This window comes from Myripristis murdjan, chromosome 14 (assembly GCF_902150065.1).
Source record: "Myripristis murdjan chromosome 14, fMyrMur1.1, whole genome shotgun sequence".
Classification (NCBI taxonomy): domain Eukaryota; kingdom Metazoa; phylum Chordata; class Actinopteri; order Holocentriformes; family Holocentridae; genus Myripristis; species Myripristis murdjan.
The window spans coordinates 12,399,544-12,412,440 of record NC_043993.1 but is presented as its reverse complement, the minus strand read 5'-3'; the positions used below and the strand labels follow the sequence as shown (position 1 = coordinate 12,412,440).

General features: G+C 41.6%; 4 protein-coding genes across 4 annotated transcripts; all 4 read right to left on the bottom strand.

Moving 5' to 3' along the window:
* Positions 1 to 751: 751 nt before the first annotated feature.
* On the bottom strand, positions 752 to 2,420 carry LOC115372013 (claudin-4-like). The gene has a single exon (XM_030069704.1). It carries the CDS (start codon positions 2,030 to 2,032, stop codon positions 1,037 to 1,039), a length of 996 nt encoding a protein of 331 aa, XP_029925564.1. The 5' UTR covers positions 2,033 to 2,420; the 3' UTR covers positions 752 to 1,036.
* Positions 2,421 to 3,499: 1,079 nt separating this feature from the next.
* Positions 3,500 to 7,686, bottom strand: LOC115371629 (claudin-4-like). Its single transcript, XM_030069090.1, has 4 exons — positions 7,552 to 7,686; positions 6,526 to 6,768; positions 4,627 to 5,100; positions 3,500 to 3,514 (listed from the first exon to the last, which is right to left on the bottom strand). Exons 1-4 carry the CDS (start codon positions 7,684 to 7,686, stop codon positions 3,500 to 3,502), a joined length of 867 nt encoding a protein of 288 aa, XP_029924950.1.
* A 653-nt stretch (positions 7,687 to 8,339) lies between these two features.
* LOC115370936 (claudin-4-like) lies at positions 8,340 to 10,187 on the bottom strand. The gene has a single exon (XM_030068014.1). The coding sequence runs from the start codon at positions 9,781 to 9,783 to the stop codon at positions 9,226 to 9,228; it is 558 nt and encodes a 185-aa protein (XP_029923874.1). The 5' UTR covers positions 9,784 to 10,187; the 3' UTR covers positions 8,340 to 9,225.
* Positions 10,188 to 10,326: 139 nt separating this feature from the next.
* LOC115370934 (claudin-like protein ZF-A89) lies at positions 10,327 to 11,177 on the bottom strand. The gene has a single exon (XM_030068012.1). It carries the CDS (start codon positions 11,089 to 11,091, stop codon positions 10,459 to 10,461), a length of 633 nt encoding a protein of 210 aa, XP_029923872.1. The 5' UTR covers positions 11,092 to 11,177; the 3' UTR covers positions 10,327 to 10,458.
* Between the last annotated feature and the right edge of the window lie 1,720 nt (positions 11,178 to 12,897).

The following is a 12,897-nucleotide window of genomic DNA, read 5'->3' as shown; positions in this document are numbered from 1 at the left end:
GTAAACACAAAATTCAAAGTCATGACAATAAGAAATGTGAAAGGAGAGTTTATGCTTAGTACATGTGGTAACAATAACAAACAGAAACAATTACTGCTGTTGTTAGAAGAAAAAAATACATTCTGAATGCTAAAACGGAAGGCTTACAAAGTATTTTTTTCCCAGTTTGAGCAGGTTTCATTGCCATAGTGTCCACATATCCTTTCAAAGCCCACACTTGAAATGTAATTTTACATTTTAAAAGTGATTGTGGCTGGAATGAGCTGTCAAAATAAGTATCAGTGTCTTGCGAAATTCTGTAAATGTTTTTGAAGATTCAGTGTTTTACCTTTTTAACTGTAAAATTGTAATGTCCAAACTCCACCACAGCCACTGGGCCTCCTCAGGCGTTGAGGGAGCATATCCTTCCTTCCTTCCTTCCTTTGTCAACTTTTGCTTACATTTGCATATATAAAAAACAAAAAACAAAGTCATTTCTATATAATGACGAATATGGTGTATATATATATCAGGGCCAAAACCACCTTTTCAACACTGGGGGGGACAGATATTGAATTTGCTATTGAATTGCTAATATATTCCAGCAATATTGGGGGGGACAGTTTTGGAGTGCCTGAACATTGGGGGGGGGCTTGTCCCCCCCAGTGTATATGGACGTTTGGTCCCTGATATATACACACACACACACACACACACACATATATATGTATATATATATATATATATATATATATATACATATATATATGCTTTTCCCCCGCTCCCCTTTCAAAAGAACATGACGACAATAGCACAAAAGCAATATCTTATGCTTGTAATAGGTAACTGCAGTAGAGTATATGTACATCCTTCATTTTTTCAGCTACATTAACTACATTCATGACTTAATATCACAAAATAAGTAAACACATACTAATTAACAAATCCAAATAATTCATAGTATTGTTATGTATCTGTAGTCAATATGTGAGCGTGCTTGTTCGTGTGCGTGTGCACACGCGCACGTGTGTGTGTGTACATGGATGAGCGTGTGTGTTCATAGATATGTCTTTGCTGCATTGGAGGATGCATCCTCACTAGCTTGGGACTTGACTGATAAACTTTCTTGTGACTCAGCCTGTTTCAGCTGCGACTTTGTAGACGGTGCTTCGCTTTGCTCTGACTTTGTCGACCCTGGTCGCTTCATCTGAGACTTTGTTGACGGCGCCTTACTGCCCACTTCTGACCCCTGCCTTGAGTTCTCCCCAGGCCTGTCCTCCCAGGGAGGCCTTGTGTACGTTAGTCCTTTTGGCTGCGACCTTACTGATGCCCCCTCATTGCTTTGCGGCCTGGAGAACATCGGCCCGAATGGCTCTGATTTTGTCGAATGAATCCTGCTGCGCTGTGAGCCTCCCTGGCTGGACCCGTTGGAGGAGTGGACCACAAGATAGCGAACGGAGGGGCTCTTGTCTGTATTGTGGGCTTTAAGGGGACAGGCGGAGCTGATGAACAACCCCCCTCCCAGGACGAGCAGGATGGATGCTCCCCAGCCGATGTACAGACAGGCTCCGATCTCTCTCCGCTGGCTGTCCAAGGCGGCGCTGTAGAATTTCCTGACCACCGCCCCGGCTGTCCACGACGTGGGAATCAAACACAGCAACCCTGTGGCGATCAGCACTGCCCCGGCTGCTACAGCAACTCTGCCCTTTGCCCCGCCTCCTTCTTCATCCAGGAAGCGAGTGCACTTCCCTCCGATGAAGGCCAGTATGAGACCTACGCCACCTGTAGCAATGGCAAGGACAGTGAGAGCCCTGGCAGCCTGCAGGTCAGAGCTGAGAGCGAGGAGAGACTCGTACGGTTTGCACTGGATCTGGCCTGTGCTCTGCACCACACAGCTCATCCAGATGCCCTCCCAGATAGTCTGAGAGGTGACAATGGTGCTGCCCACGAAGGCTGTGACCCGCCACATGGGCATAATGCAGGTGATGATTACCCCTGCCCAACCCAGGAGGCAAAGAGCGCTGGCCAGCATCTGCATCCCCAGAGAGGCCATAGCAGACAGGTGGTTGACTTCACAGTCCTTTGAAGAATTTCCGATGTTTTTTTTTCCTCTGGAGCTCCCTGGGTAGCACTGTCTTGGTTGACTCCTGGTTTCGTCACCTCCACAGTATATTCCCTGGTTTCTCTTTCAGTCTCTTACTCTTGCTCACTCCGTGATTTTGTCATACCTGAAAGCCTCCATTCCTGTGTCTCTCTCCAATCATTTGTCCTTCCGCAGATGTTCTTAGAGTATTGAACCCTGGGACCACAGCGCACTATTGTCCTACACCACCTGACTAATTCAGTCACCGATCTAGCCTCCAGCAGCTCTTACCTGACTCCAGCTGTATGTGGATACCAGTTCAGCCACAGTGCATCTTACAGCCTCGCTCTGTCAGTCTCTGTCCCTCCCCCTTTTGTATCTCCCTCTGCTCTCTTTCTCTCTCAGTTTTCTGTCACCTGAAGAGAGTATCTGCTTGTGTGCTACCGGTCAGGTGTAGATACACCACACCTACTCTTTAGGGAGAAAAAAGGGGAGGAGATTAGCAAAGAGACAAATAAAGAGAGCGAGAGAGAGACGGAGACAGAGAGTTGGCGATGAAAGTGTGTGACATCATCTCTTCCATTCTTCACCTTCATGTTGAGATTGTTTGTTTTAAAAAATAATATGGGCAAAACAGTAATTAGGCACTCCACTTTTGCCTTAATTCTGCAACATGTCATTGGTTTAGCCACTTCATCCGACATCCAAAAGCATCCATCCATCCAAATCAAAAATCACGGAGTCTGACTTTATTAGATTAGAATAAATCCCTGAATTAGATCACAAATGAAAATGCTGAGCCTCGTGTATGTGCAAAAGTTGGTGCATATTCCAGCTGTAACTGTGTGTGTGTGTGTGTGTGTGTGTGTGTGTGTGTGTGTGTGTGTGTGTGTGTGTGTGTGTGTGTGTGTGTGCGTGCGTTCATGCACCATGTACATTTGTCTCCATGCGCATGCACTTGTTTAAAACGTATGCATGCAGAAGATCAGAGTGATGTGTAACACAATCTACTTTCAATCAAGCAGAGGCTTTTTGAGCAGAAACACCTGACCCCTCTAACCCCCTAACCACACTCACTCCACCCACCACAAACACACACACACACACACACACACACACACACACACACACACACACACACACACACACACACACTCACACACTAACCCAAACCTTTTAATCAGGCTTAAATATAATCTTTAATCTTACTGCCCTTGTAATGTCGAAAGGGACAATGGGTGTGTGAAATTCAGAGTTATCTTCTTTTCACCAGATTATGACAAACCCAAACCACTTTACTCAACATGATTGGACACACCAAACTGTCGCTTATAACACTTAAAGGACACATGAGACGTGACTTCATCTAATAAGAAACATCTTTATTGTCAGTGCAAACAACATCCTGCTGTCAACTCTGGAGCCCTTTTTGTTACTTCACTTGTTTTCAACCTACAAACACACAGAAAAACAGTGTGTGAAAGTATTTCATTTAAGATTTTTTTTCCCTCATTTGTTTCCATTTTATACATTTCTCATCCTCTGGAGATTAGGGATACCTCGCTCTCTTTATCAAACTTCACAAATCTGCACTGATTCAAAAGAGTTTACATCATATCACCATGAAATAAACGAATACTGATAGAATATAATGCACACAGATAATGCCAACAGAGAATATCAGTGGAACAGCCACAGCCACACACACACACACACACACACACACACATAGCACACAGTATACACACAGTTACCACTCTCCCTATCTGTAAGTTTGTTTTACAACATTTGGGTTGAAGTAGGTCACATAGTAACACAACCTGTTTGCAGGGATTCCTTGGTATACACACCTGAACAACTTGTTTTACTCCCTGTAAAAACAACAAACTGTTGTTACTGTGTGACATAAAGAACAAAGAGTATGGGAAATTTAGCCTATTTGTTCCCCATAAATATTATATATATAGGTGCATCTCAAAAAAATAGAATATCATGGAAAAGTTTATTTTTTTCCGTAATTTAATTCAAAAAGTGAAACTTTCACGCATTTTAGATTACACATAAAGTGAAATATTTCAAGCCTTTTTTTATTTTAATTTTGGTGATTATGGCTTATCAAAAATCCAGTATCTCAGAATATTAGAATATTACATAAGGCCAGTCCAAAAAAAAAAAAAAAAAAAAAAAAAAAGGATCCATAATACAGAAATGTCGACCTTCTGAAAAGTATGTTCATTTATGCATTCAGTATTTGGTGTAATAATGGTGTTCCACTGGAATCATAAAATACAAATTTATTCAGATATGGACAGTGATCATATAAATCATACTTCATTGAGCCCCTCTGGGAAATAGTAAAATAAAAAGTAGGCCTACAGCAGGCAGTGACATTAGATTAGAGGTCAGGCTTAGAGGTCAGAGAAATTTGGGTTTGGTTACTCTGTGAGTAATTCCTGCATGTCCTCATTGTTCTATACAATATATAATGCTCCAAGTGGATGGCCTCTTCCATCTAGATCAGGCAGGTCATAATAATATTGTGCTCTGTTGAGACTATCACGTACTAGCACCCCATGATTTGGTTGAGGTCCCATGATTGTCCCGTGAGCCTGGTCATACACCCCAACCCCGATCTGTGCTTTATTCAGTGAGTTACGTCTTCCCCCATCTGATCCTTGACCGGGTGAATTCTTCTGCCTGATGATGTCTGTCCTCACTGTGGCTGTGCGGGACGACCTGTCACTGAAGCTGGTGCTGGAGCTGGAGCTGTATGGCATGTAGCTGTGGAAGGGCGGGTGGGAGCGCTCCTTGCCCCTGCAGACAAAGCAGATGAGAGCCCCACCGAGGAGCAGCAGGACAGAGGAGGCCCAGCCTATGTAGATGGAGGAGCCCACCTCCCTCTTCATGGCCGAGATCACCAAAGGGTCGTTGTAGATGGAGATGGTGTTGCCTGCGGACCAGCTGACAGAAACCAGGCACAGGACGGCGGACAGGATACACAGAGCTCCACCCAGCAGAGCTGCCTTTAGGACAAACAGCTCATGTCAGTCAATCGTGTTTGGTCAGGTCTTTGTCAGGAGAAAAAGCTACACTGCAAAAATGAGTCATCTCATACTGAGTCTTAAAATCTTACATTTCTTAAAACAAGCTAAAAGCGCTTCAAAGGGAGTGAGTAAATTCAATGCCCTTCCCATGAAAATTATTTGTTTTTGTTGTTGTTACTGCATCATATACTTCTCATTAGATTTTATTATACAGCATTATGAATGCCAGAATCAATTTTAGATTAAATCTTACAACAGAGGACTGAATACACATTAAAGGAATATTCCAATGTTTTAGGCAAAATAATTACAGGAACTCTGACTCTGTCTTATTTATTATTTATTATCATTTATTTATTCATTTTAATTCCAAGATGTGTATTTCAAATACACATGATACACTGTGTAAATATGACAGCTTCGAAGTTGCTGTTAGATTTATTTTTTCTCTTTGACGGAGCCAGGCTAACGACTCCCATAGACTTCAAGTGTTTATGCTAAGCTAACACGAAATGCTACCCATAGGAGCTGAACCAATGGACATACAGAGGTGAAAATGCTATCGAACATCATGTCTCAGTCTGGGTCAGTTGGAAAACAGTATTTTGCCCAAAACATTGGAATATTCCTTTAATGCTTCCCTGTTATCACTACATGTTGTCAGTTTTGACTTGTGCCGTCATTCATTGTGAATTAATGTTACACTGGACATTGCCTCTTGTATATGTGTTAGCTGTGCAATTAAAAAAAATAAATAAATAAAAAAAAAAGCTTGTTTCCAAAATTCTCCTTAATAAAATGACGTTGTTTTGAAACAGTTGAGGTGCTTCATTTCTAAGTATTGTCACTCAGAAAAAAAGCAACATGTCATGGGAAATAAGTGAAATCTCACCCCAGTTATGGATTATTATCTCTGTAAAGGAGGTGTAGTTTTCCACATTTTAGGTAGTTTATCTCTCTCACACACTTACAATCAGATTTCCTTGAAATGTGGCAGCACTGAGACAAGAGACAATTAATTATATTTTGATGGTGACCCAGATCTGGGTTTTCCATTATTAGATTATTAGTTTTTTAACAAGAACAATTAAAGTAATATGAACTAACAATTTCATTCCAAAAAATGTTTGTAATATCACTAAATGAATTCAATCTCAAATTTAAGTGACAGGAATGATGGTTTTGCACCAGTGCACGGTGGTTTGCACTGTTTGAGTGTCATCTAGTTTCACTTGATTCTAGTAGAATAAAATTTTGGAACTCAAAACTAGAATAAATTGTCCGCTAAAACATATATTTTTGCACATATGATTTCCACACAAGTCCAAACAGAAAACATTTTCATTTTGTTGTACACAAATTGCAGATAATCTAAATATTCCCCACACAGAATATGAGGAGTGAGTATTTTTCCAGCACCTTGTTTTTGGAGGATGAGGTGGATTGAGGCTCTGTGTGGTCGGGTGGGGCTCCGCTGCAGTTGGCTACCCCACCACCCAGGAGGGTCACAGTGAAGCCCAGCAGGCCGGTAAGGATGGACAGCAAGGTGAGGGCGCGTCCCGCCTGGATGTCAGAGGTCATGGTGACGGTTGATGTGTGCCTCTTACACTGCATCTGACCCGTTGCCTGCACAATACAGTGGAACCACAGGCCATCCCACACCTGCAAGTGGAGGGATTACATCTTTAGTGACAGAATTAAACGTAATTAGACTGAATTAGACAGTTTAATAATTGACAGTATATCAAGTAAGTTTTAAAAAGCAAGGTGGCCTGCAGTCCATGAGTTCCTGTTTCTGTGGAAAGGAGCGGTTTATGTGCCCTGCAAGGCTCTCGGGACAGGGGAGGTTTATGCCCCGTCCAGCTGATGCGGATGAGGTATCATATTTTAAGTCTGCAGCGACTCACCTGATCATTAAAAACCAAACCTCTAAGTATCAGAGAGAGCACAGACCACGCGATCACTGCTCTGCGAAAAAAATCACTGTGTTGAAAGCTTGTTCAACACAGTGAGAGGAAAAAAAATGCACCAGTGGGATGAGATAATCCCACTTGTTTTCAATGCTGACCAACTTGTTTTGTAGAATAGTCTTGAATCAAGTCTCATTTTCTTGCTCCTAGTGTGCTGATCTGTCTCATTCTGCCTCGTTTTGACACATTTTCCCTTTTTCACACACAAAAAAAAATAAAAACAATGTGAAACAGCATTGGAAACAAGTGGGATTATGGCATTCCACATTCTACACTTTTTCACGATTCTCCATGTCATCCTACATCATGTCAAAAAAAATCAGTCAGCTTTTTTTTTTTTTTTTTTTTCATTTTTTTGTTGAATGAAAGACAGACCATGGGAGTGAAATACCAAACTGTGATACTGCTATAGATTCTGACATGTTTACTTGGTGAAAATTGCATATTCAGTATTCAAAGCATCATAACAACTCACCGATTGTGCAGTCACAACATTGGCTCCCACAAAAGACGTTTCACGCCACATCGGCAGTCCACATGCCACACACACGCCTATAACTCCTATCAGGCACAACGCCAGACCCCCAATCTGCCTGCCCTGCCCTCCCATGGGGAAATAAAAAATATATGGTACAATACTATGTCCAAAAGTTTTATATAAAGGTCAAGACCAGGTAAATCCAATAGAAAATGTTTTCAGAAAAATAAACAAATGAATAACAAGCAGAAAAATAGACACTCAAAATCCTCACATCCTCTTGGGATCTTTGAAGAAACAGAAATGTATTCTCCTCTCTCGTCTTTCTTGAGGGAAAAAAAAAAGTTCCCCACAACAAGAGCTGTTATGTTTTGCTGGGCTGAAGTAATCAGATGACAAAAGATCAACAGAAAGAGCTCAACATATTTGAAAAGGAGGCAGCCTGGGTGCTCTTGTAAATATACAGAGGGAAATTTCAAACTGTTTTGAGCCAGATAAGGATCAAGTTATTCTGGCTTTTATGTACATTCAGATGTCACAGACCAGTGAGTTTCTCAAAGACGCAGGTTTTTTTCCACTTGCTTTCAAATGTTGTGGGTCTACAATTTCCTCTGGTGATATAACCAACTTTTTATCCCTCTGGCCAACCAGCTTTGCAGCTTTGCAACATCATTTAAAACCATGTTGTGTCTTCCATCTCTACTTGTGTATGTGATGCGATTTCTCTGAAGAAAGCGACTATTTTAAAAATGAAAGGTAAAGGAATACAACGGCACACTTACAGATTCAAAAATATACAAATCTAAATACTTTTTTTTATTTGGTCTTTTTCAAAGACACATCCATGAGCAGTCTACTGTACAAAAATTCCCCTGGTTAAATGCATGACATCAGAAAACATATTCATCTTACCAATCCAGGTATAGCACTAATATTTAAAACATGCAAATCGACCAAAATCTGAGGAAAGTTCTGTTTATAATACAGTTAATCTTTTTTCAATAGTTTTCTTGTATCAGCAGTCGTCATTGTTCCACGCTATTGATAGTTTCCTAGAAAATTCCTTAAATAAGTAAATCTGCATTGGAAGCCAATGGGGGAAAAGTTTTTTTTTTTTTTTTTTCCTGTAATTTTAAGAAATGTAAGATTTTAAGACTGTATAGGATACTAAATTACAAATTACAAATACATATAGTTTTAGGTGTACAATAAGATCTGTACTACACACTTCATATAAAGTATTCAATTCATATAAAATCAAAAAATAAATTATAAATTCTTTGCAAATTCATAAAACATCTTTGAGAGTTAAAGTGTTCACATCATAACATACTGACATTAGATCATCTGGACCTCATTTCACTTCACTTTAAAAGAAAATGCCACATACTGTGTATACATGTATGCTGTTCTTCATTTTAAATTGTCTTGAAAGAAAACATACTAGCACTATTTGTACAGTTTCATATTTTACACATTAAAATGACTTATAGAATTGAAATCAAGTTGAAATAAATTTTAAACACATTTTTTTAACAAAGCATGAGCGAAGATCTTTGTAGTGCTGGTAAGTGTAAATTAATTTCCTTCTGTGAGCTAAAATCATTAAAATTGTGTCAACACTCTATATATCTGATTGAGGGATGCCATTTTATATTCCCCTCCTCTGTCTCAGCACCTATAGGTGCTACACAGAATCCCTCCTCCAATGATGAGCAGAGCTCCAGACGCCCAGCCCACATATATAGATGCTCCCAGCTCGCCTCTCCTCTCCTGGGTGGCCTGAGGGTTGTAGAAGCCTGTGATGATGGTGTGAGCTGACCAGCTGACCGGGATAACACACAAAACTCCCGCAAGTATGAACACCACACCTCCTGCAATGCCGATGTTGCCTTTGGTGTGGCTGTCGTCACGAAGGAAGTTGGTGCAGCGGGCCCCGACCACAGTGAGCCCGATGGCCACCACACTGACAGCGATGGAGACGCAGACGAGTGCCCTGGCAGCCTGCAGGTCCTGCGGTAAAGCCAGAATCGAGTCATAGGCCTTACACTGGGAGTGCCCCGTGCTCTGGACCACACAGTTCATCCATAAGCCTTCCCAGAAGACTTGGGAAGTAATGATGTTTGCCCCGACGAAGGCAGTCACCTTCCACATGGGCAGGCCACATATCACGATGGTGCCCAGAATGCCGACCAGCGCCAAACAGAAACCAAGTATCTGATTGCCCATTTTCCTCAGTAAGAAGAAAACATGAGATGCAGGGTTTAGGTTTGCATCAAGATGTTTCAGAAAAATCCCATTTCAGTTCAGCCTTGCCCCAGATTCACAGATCAAGACCACAAGCTGCCGCTAAACAAAACAAGTGAAATCGTTAGCTGTCCGTTTCTTGTATGGTTTTGCACTGCAGCTTTGAGAGGAAAGAACAGGGAGGGGACTGAGCTACTTTGTGGATCAAGTTTCCTGCTTGTCCTGATTCCTACATGTTGTGAATGAGTGGGAGGAGAAAAGCAGTTACCAGGGGAATTATGCATGAAAAGCTTTTGTTATCAAGGTTTGGAACTCAGGTTAAAAGTGGTGGTGACAGCAAATGGCAGAATGAGGCAAATAAAATACCATGTGGCACTTCAGCTGACCACCATTTGTGGAAACAAAATTGGCCATATGTTTAAAGGGGATGAAAGCAAAGCTGTCACCTCAGACCAGTAGAAAACCTGGTGTCTGCACTGAAACACCACATGTCCAACCTTCCCAAAGAAAAACCAGGTGATCATGTAAGGTTTGATTTCATTTAATAAAGCATTAAAGAATAAAACAATAAAAATAGTTAAAACAAAAAGGAGTTAACAATTCCTCACTTTCTTGAAACACAAAAGTTTGATATGAAGCGCTTGGGAGCAAACGTGTCTAAACGTAGGCTCCTCCACTGGCTGCTGAGCGTGGGGCAGAGTATTTGACAGAGTAACCTCGGTCTTTGCGCTCCATGCACTGACAGCAGAGGAGAGCGCCACCGATGAACAGGAGACCTGCTGAGCCCCAGCCGATGAACAGTGATGCGCCAAGTTCCCTCCTCTGTGCGTCGGGCATTATGGGGTTGTAGAAGTTCCTGATGATCACATGAGCGGACCAAGACACAGGAATCAGGCAGAGGACGCCGCCGATGATGAAAAAGATCCCTGATGTAATGGCTACCTTGCTCTTGGCCACCTCGTCGTCAATGCAGTTGGTGCACTTCCCCCCCGCAGTGGCGAGCAGGATTCCCATGAAGACCACCAGGATGGAGATCACAACCAAGGCCCGGGCAGCTTGGAGATCCCGGGGCAGAGCCAGCATCGAGTCGTAGACCTTGCACTGCATCTGGCCTGTGCTCTGCTTCACACAGGTCATCCACAGGCCCTCCCAGAAAGTCTGCGCTGTCACAATGTTGTTCCCAATGAAGGCAGAGACCTTCCACATGGGGAGGGCACAGATGACGATGTCGCCCAAAAAGCCAATGGACGCCAGGAAGATGCCAAAAATCTGGAGACCAGCAGACGCCATAGTGTTATCTCACTTAGGTCACAAACAGCCAGCACTGGGAGCCACCCGCACTCACAGTGACGCACACTGACCCAGCAAGTGTCTCACCTGTATCTCTTATACTCATTCATCTGGTGGTTGATCATGATTGGTTGTTCAAAACTTCTTTAATTGAACACACCTGTGGTCGTGAAGTTGGCTAAGCCAGGTCTGCACAGCATCTTATTATACACTGTTAAAAGCCGAAACACCATGATAGGTTCAGCTGATGCAATGTTGAATCTCTAGCTTTACAAGAGAAATCAGTGAATGATTATGTTTTAGAAAAACCCTAACCACATGTGATAAAATTTTGTCACATGATGAGGTTACTCTATATTTAAATGAACTTTTGCAGTGGAAACTTGCTCCATCATGTACATTGTCTGCATTAGTTTCAAGTCTAATTTGTGCCACAAAACCTATTTTATTAAGTTATTTCTCCAGCAACTTCATGACTTATGGGTGGGAGACCAGTTGCCATCTTATTTTATCTTGTTTTTTTTTTTTTTTTTAAGCAGTGCAAACATCAAGACTGATTGATTCCACCTGTGCCAGCTGGCCAGCCTGGTAATGCTTAACAGCCTGGCTCACCTTTCCTTTGCTTCAGAAAAACTTCAGCTCTGTATCACAAGAGGAAATCAGCAGCAAATCACCCAGGCCAGGGAACTGCTGCATCATTGCTACCAATAGGTGGAACATTTTAATATTTGGAGTTTAGGTCACACTCCAATCAGTAATGTCAAAGCAGCTGTTTTCCATCAGCTGTTAGAGGCAAAAAGTCTTGACATTTTCCATATATAAGTGCACATGCTGAGCTGTTTTAGGTGCTATCATTTTTTCCTGGGTTAAAAATCATTATTTGGTGAACACTATTGGATGTTTCACAGTATTGCACTTCAGCTCATTTCCATGTCACCAGATTGATTTGATAGCCGCTCCTCTCCGCCCCTTCCTGTCGCTCTCTCCTTGAAATGTGAGGCGCTGTCAAAGCATGCCAGTCAAACTAAAGTAGGTCACCACGAAACATCAAATGGCATTCTCTTGCATTTGATTTTTAAACCCCAAAGAGAACAGAGAATTGCTGACTTGTCACCTAAAACGCAGGCAGTTCAAAAATAAATATGCACTTTACATGCAGAGGGAATGCCAGGTGATTCTGTTTAGCCTGACACCTGACTTGAGTTGCAATCTGACTTGACTGGACCTAAGTCAGCACTTCACAAAATGTTTTAGTGTTTCTGATCCCTTTAAGTTTATTCTTGTTTTGAGATATGCCATGTATGTGTCGCATGTCCACAGGAGAAATTTAACAAATGAAAATAAATTAATTAATTAAAATTTAATAGTTGTGTCAGGAAAAACTGTAACGCTTTTTTAATGGAATGCAATATTCTTACATATAAATCTAATAAAAATAAAAACAAATTGATTTTAGAATTTACCACAGCAGCTGCCACTGTCGCAGTCAAGAATATCAGCTTTAAACTTTTGCTGAATAAAACTTATTTCTGCAAGACAGAGAAATTTAGTAGTCAGGTTGGGAGGTTTAACTTGAGAGGTTTAAAAGTAATTTAAACAACAATAGTTCTATGGTAAAGCACAGTAAAATTTCATGATTCATTAAATTCAGATTTTTGTATTTGACATTTCATATTTGAACACTCTAGTGACAGCAGGAGAATCTCCAGGCTGCGAGTGAGCTCTTGACTACACCACAATTTTTTTCTTTTTTCTCCCTGACTGCTCTGTAGGGCCTCCATGTGTGTGGAGGGGGTATCTCTGAAC